Source organism: Hylobates moloch, unplaced genomic scaffold (genome assembly GCF_009828535.3).
Source record: "Hylobates moloch isolate HMO894 unplaced genomic scaffold, HMol_V3 SCAFFOLD_3735, whole genome shotgun sequence".
In the NCBI taxonomy this organism is placed as follows: Eukaryota; Metazoa; Chordata; class Mammalia; order Primates; family Hylobatidae; genus Hylobates; species Hylobates moloch.
The window spans coordinates 1-6,272 of record NW_026656010.1 but is presented as its reverse complement, the minus strand read 5'-3'; the positions used below and the strand labels follow the sequence as shown (position 1 = coordinate 6,272).

The window sequence follows — 6,272 nt, the reverse complement described above, 5'->3', positions numbered from 1 at the left end:
GAGGACAGGAGAAAGCTCCCCACCCGCCACTCACCTCTAACTGCTCCGTTTGTGTTTCGTGTATTTCCTTGTTTGCTTTCTTTGCCTATAGGAAGACAGAGCTCTTACCACAGGGAGGCAGAGATGGCATAGCAAGAGACACACCCCCGGAATGCCACCAATGCCCCAGGACAGGCCCACCCATGGGACCAGGTTATCAGGGATCCTGTGGGGATGGGGTGGAATCTGAGGGGTCAGCCTTCTTCCCCAGGCTGGGAGTGGGCGAGACGAGATTTGGCGCCTCTACATCTGACTGCCCCCCAAACCCGGCAGTCATGTTGTGAGCAAAGAAATCACGTTACTTCTTCCAGCTGATGTTTCAGTTTTTTCTTCTTCTCTTTCTGTGGGGAGAGTCAAATTCAGGTGACTGAGGGTGGCCCCCTCAACTCTATTCCCCAGACCAGGAAGCGGTAGGCAGGGGTCAGGAATGGATTTTAAAGGCAATGTACTCAGACCCAATGGCAAGAACTGGTCAACTCTCCTCAAGCTCCCAAAGACAGAGGATTTGTGTCTTTGTTGGCTTTTGCCCACGGCCACAGAACTCAAAGTCTCAATCTGGATTCTCTCGAAAGGACGGTAACATAAACCTCTAGAGACGGAGACTCAGAAAGACCCACCCTTCTGCCAGCTTGTGATTTAGAAAGGTGCCTTCATTCCACAAACAGTTACTGAGCACATACAGGACAATTATGGTTCTTCACAGCAGATATAGGATGGAAAAGGACAGACAGGAGCCCTTGGCCCTCAGGTTTCCATTCTAGAGGCCTTTAAATCTTGGACTTTCAGAGCTAACAGAGACCTTTGATGCTCTACCTCCTCCAGAAACACGAGCCCAAGGAGGAGAGGTGGCTTGTCCAGACTCAAAGAGGAAATTAGGGACTGAGTCAGGGCAGAAATATGGGGCCCCTGGCAACCAGTCAGGCTAGTGCTTCCCTGAGAGGTGACAACCCCAGGGCATGTGTGGCAATGATTGGAGTGGGGTGTCTGGAGGAGAGAGAGTTGGCAAAGAGGGCAGCGACAGAAGAGCCATGCTGCATGCTCCTTGCTCTGGGGTCCCTCCAGGTGAGGCCTGGGTGCTCCAGCTCCCCATGTGTCCTTGGCATCAGGGGCCCCCAACTCCTTTCATCAGGGCCCCAAGGGGAACTAAGGCCCAGGATTGGCAGCGTGGACTCATGGGACCCCACTGGACTCTTACCAATGATTCTATGTTTTCATTTAGTTCATTGATTGTTGTGTAGCTCGACTGTAGGGCTACTTCCAGTTCTTGGTACCAGCTCTGAGGCACATGCAGACAGGAGGAGTTGGAGGAGGATTGTGGGGAGAGGTAAAGAGAACGATCATTAGGGCTGGGGTGTGTGTGGGCTGTCAGGCTGTCTCAGCTGGCGGAGCCCCTGCTGTGAGAGGAGGTTGGAGGGCTGGCCTGCAGGGTCACTGCACCTTGGCCCAAGGCCTCTTACCTCCAGATCCTTCAGGGTAACAGATGATGTGGGAATTATAACAATGAGAAATTCAAACAAATTACATAGGAAAAGTTATGGATATAGAGAAAGTATAAAACAGCAGGGGTCCGGGAATGGTGGCTCATGCTTGTAATCCCAGCACTTTAGGAGGGTGAGGCAGGTGGATCACTTGAGGTCAGGAGTGCAACACCAGCCTGGCCGACGTGGTGAAACCCCGTCTCTTCTAAAAACACAAAGATTAGCTGGGCGTGGTGGCAGGTGCCTGTAATCCCAGCTACTCAGGAGGCTAAGGCAAGAGAATCACTTGAACCTGGGAGGCAGAGGTTGTAGTGAGCTGAGATCACACCACTGCACTCCAGTCTGGGTGAAAGGGTGAGAGTCTGTCTCAAAAAAAAAAAAAAAAAAAAGCCCCAAATCCCACATGCCTGCTCTGTATGTTATTCCCAAATTACTTTTAAAATTTAAGGTCTCAAAGTTTCCAAGATGATAAAATATATGGGGAAGGAAAAACCCCAGTCAATCAAGCAGGTGAAGAGGCAGACATAAACAGGCTGAAAGTTAATGGCAGCAACATAAAACAAGGCAGAGGCCAAGTATCCCCCAAATCAGAGAAGCCTCAGGGGCTTACACAGCTGGAGACAGCAAGCCAGAGAGGGTCCTTGGCACTGCCTCACCTTCCACTTGTCCAATGGGGGAGCACTACCCCATCGGAATGTTTAAGGTTGGACACCACCACCTTCAGAATGTCCTGAATCTACAGGAGGTGACAAGGGAAAAACAAGCACAGGGGGAGAAAGACAAAAGTGGCTTAGAGAGAAGAAAGAAAATCAGGGCAGGGGGAAGATGTGAGTTCAGGAAAACAAAACGCTGAAGAAGAGCAGAGGAGATTAAAACCATGGCCTGTGCCATTCTTCCAAATGGCCACCTGCTGCCTTGCCAGGGGCAGGAACAAATAGATGGAAAATTCCCCTGAGCGATGCAGTCACAGAGTGGCATCACCTGACCAATGCAGCTCTTAATACACTCACTGGACCCCTCTCCTCAGGTCCAGGACATGGGTGATGAATCTGGTAGAGCTCCAGACCTCCACCTCCATTAAAAAAAACAGACTCCTGAGTAAGGGTTCACTTGAACTAAGGGGGCTCCAGCTAAAAAACAAGTTTGGAAGACACTGATCTTATCCAGTATCATCTTACAGAGGAGGAAACTGAGGCCCAGCGGAAGAAGTGATTTTTCTGTGGTCACCCAGCAAGCTGGTGGCAAGTTAGACCTTCTCTTGCTGCTAGTGCCTGAGGCTCTCCTCAACACACCCTGGGCCCCCTTCAGTGACTCCTGTAGGTACAGCCTGATGGCAAGTGGCTGTACTCATTGGCCCAGCTTCCCCTTGAGACTGGGGATCAGGAAAATCAAACAGCAACGACCATTTCCTGAGTATCCTGGGTGTTTACAGCCGGCCATGTACTAGGGATTAACATAAAAACAACAACAATAAGGAATCTCATTTAAACTTCACAAATGGAAGTCAAACAATACTCCCCCGATTTTACAGATGTGAAAAGAGAGGCCCAAAGAGCTCAAGAAGTTTGCCGTAAATCAGATCCCTAGAAGAGGGAGAGGCAGGATTCAAACCCAGAATTCTTAATCAGTACCCAGCAATCTTAACAATTACCCTCCACTGCCCCTTGGGCCCCCTGTCCCCAGGAGCCAGGCCAGCCAAGACTCACATCCCCAGTTGAGTGCCAACCAAAACAAGTGGTTGTCTCAGGGCTACTGCCAGGTTTTTTCTTTTTCATCTTTGCTCGTGCCGGAACACCAGGGCTGTTCCTCTGCTGATGTTCTTTTAGCTGTGGGAAAGAAGAGCAGTAACACTCATGAGAACTTCCAGCCTCTACAGCCACATCCTCCTTTATAGTTTTTGCAAAATACTCTTATACACCATCTGATTTAATGCCACCAACAACTGTACAAGGTGTTGTCACGATCACTTAGTGACTGAGAGGGATGGATATTATGGCTAAAAAAAAAGGGCGGGGACAATAATGGAACTTAAACTCAGTCTTCTGACTCCAAGCTCTGGGGTTTTGCCACGAATCAGTAGCTGCCAGGGACCAAAACCAGAGGCAGAGGTAGAAAAGTAAACATTAAGTAGACAGGAACTACACTCTGTGTGGGTTACAGTCACACATCCTCACATGTCTGTTAGTGTGAAGTGCACCAGTACCTCTCAAACTTTTATATCAATGTGTCCTCATGGCAGAAGGCAGCTTTTTTGTTAAATCTGGGAATTTATCAGAAAGAGGACAACTCAAGTCTCATTTCAGAGAGAAGTCTGGTATACTCTTAGAAACCTATGTGACTGTCATCCCTAAGTACATTAATGTTTTTTCTCAAGAGAATCAAGGGAAATGGATGCTTCAGAAAGATCTCCCACATTTATCCTGTGGCACCCAATGTACCCCAGGTTGAGATGATATGAGGAAGATTCAAGCTGTCAAGTTCAATTTCCCAAGATCTATTCCACAGAAGATGAGCAAATCTCACTCCAGCGACCACTGACTGAAGGGCAGTCTGGTCCCAGAACCATGAAGAATTAGAATATGAGGTGGAGAACTCAGAAAAGAATGTTAAAGTCTCTCTAGAGAGTAGAAGCCTGGGAGAAAACCAAACCAAACCAAACCAAACTTGTTCTCCCATCGCCACCCAGAGATACTGTCAATGTTTTGAGCTCACGGGAGAAGTGTAGGCTTTTCACACTGTCCATGTCTATGTGAAGGGAGTAAGGCAGCCTGAAACCTCTTGCTCTAGGTCCCATAGTCCCCATTCCCCTTCCAGCTGGAAATTTGTGCTGTGACCAGAGGAACCAGAAATGGGGTGAGAATGCTTAGGGGACTGGGTTGTAAGATCAAAGGCCGGTCTTGAAGCAGTAATGAGGGTTACTGGGGGACTGTGACATCACTACATTCCACTCCTCCTGTGGGGGGGAGGGGAAGAATATCAGTGTGATGGCTGAGTCACCGATTCACAATGGCGGGGGCGGATGTAGGGCTGGGACCCAGGTCCATGGAGACACCAGCCCAAAGAGCCCAGGGATGTCGGGCTTGGGTCAGCAGGAGGGGAGAGCGGAGTCTGCAGCAGGAAGCCCCAGGAGTCACCAGCCCAAAGTCACCCAGGGATGACTGGCGAGGGTGGGGCCTGCGGCTGGGGGACCCAGGTCCTTGGAGAGCCCAAAGAACTCAGGGAGGTCGGGCTTGGGGTGGCAGGACGTGAAGGCTGAGTATGGAGCGGGGAGCCCCAGAAGTCACTTGCCCAAAGTCACCCTGGGGTGATTGGTGAGGGCAGGGCCTGGGCTGCTTGCTGAAGGGGCGGGGCTGACTGACAAGACTTTGGTTGGGGGGAGCATAGAGGCGCCAGGGTGGGGGGACCCAGCCCCGTGTGCCTCAGGAGTGGTATGGACTCTGGCAGTGGTCTTGCCATCAAAGGGAATCTGTGGCTGGGTTAGGGGGGCCATGATCTGATGCGTTTTACCTCTTTCTTGGCTGCGGCCAGTTTACTCTGTTGAGTTTCTTCTAACATCGTGGGGTGGGGAGGGGGGCAGGGTTGGGGCCACATCAGCGAACACGTCCAGTCACCTACCAGGCAGCTGTGCGACTGAGCCAGAGGAGGCGTAACCAGGGCACCACTAGAATGCAGAATGGGGCGGGGCCTTAATGCTGCAAGCCCATTGGTCAATGAGAAAGATGAAACGGAGAAGAGGCGTGGCCAGGCAGCAGTGTGTCCAGAGGAACCTGTGGCATCACAAGGAAAGCTGCCCAGGCAACTGCTGTCCCCGTCCACTTGAGGAGAGGGGCGGGGCCTGCCTACTCCAGGAGAGGGGAGGGGCCGGCTTTTGCTTTAAAAGCTTTAAAACTTTAAAAATAAACTTTAAAAATATATGTGCTTATGCTTTATATATATGTGTATCAGTGTGCATATGTCTACGTGTTCCACCAGAGCTGTCTTCATTATCCAGCTTCTATGCAAGGTCTATGATTTTGGCCTACATTTTTCACCTTCAGATGAAGTACAAGAATTAGCAGTATTACCTCAATTGAGATACAAATCCTATAAAAATGGAAAATCCATAGCATGCTTGATGTTTAATGAAACGGACTATATTATCCAACATTCCAATAAGATAATCACAATGATTTCTCTGTTTTGGAAAAGTTTCTCTTATTCTCCTGCATTATTAAGATTTTTTTTTTTAAACAAGAAGCATGTCTAATATCTTCAAAAACACGAAGATTTTGTGCCGGGTGCGGTGGCTCACTCCTGTAATCTCAGCACTTTGGGAGGCCTAGGTGGGTGGATCACCTTAGGTCAGGAGTTCAAGACCAGCCTGGCCAACATGGTGAAACCCCGTCTCTACTAAAAATACAAAAACTAGACAGGTGTGGTCGTGGGTACCTGTAATCCCAGCTACTCGGGAGACTGAGGCAGGAGAATCACTTGAACCTGGGAGGCAGAAGTTGCAGTGAGCCAAGGTCACGCCACTGCACTCCAGCTTGGGTGACAGACTAAGACTCCATCTCAAAAAAGAAAAGTAAAAAATTAATAAAAACACAAAGCTTTCCATTTAGTAAGCACTCAAAGCTCTTTACTGGGTTAAAGCATATACAAGGCCTATTTTTCTAGAATCACCTGGCCTCTCTAAGCCTTGCAAATGAAACTGAATTTCTCACTTGACACTTGGCTATGACTTGCAATCATGAAAACCAAGAATTGTGTTGTGTC

The 6,272-nt window shown here is 49.3% G+C and overlaps 1 protein-coding gene across 1 annotated transcript; it reads right to left on the bottom strand.

Moving 5' to 3' along the window:
- Positions 1-34: 34 nt before the first annotated feature.
- Positions 35-6,062, bottom strand: LOC131382752 (golgin subfamily A member 6C-like; the record flags this gene model as incomplete). Its single annotated transcript, XM_058435258.1, has 5 exons — positions 5,946-6,062; positions 3,224-3,343; positions 1,235-1,315; positions 342-380; positions 35-85 (listed from the first exon to the last, which is right to left on the bottom strand). Coding segments are annotated over exons 2-5 (240 nt in total), but the record flags the coding sequence as incomplete, so codon positions are not given.
- Between the last annotated feature and the right edge of the window lie 210 nt (positions 6,063-6,272).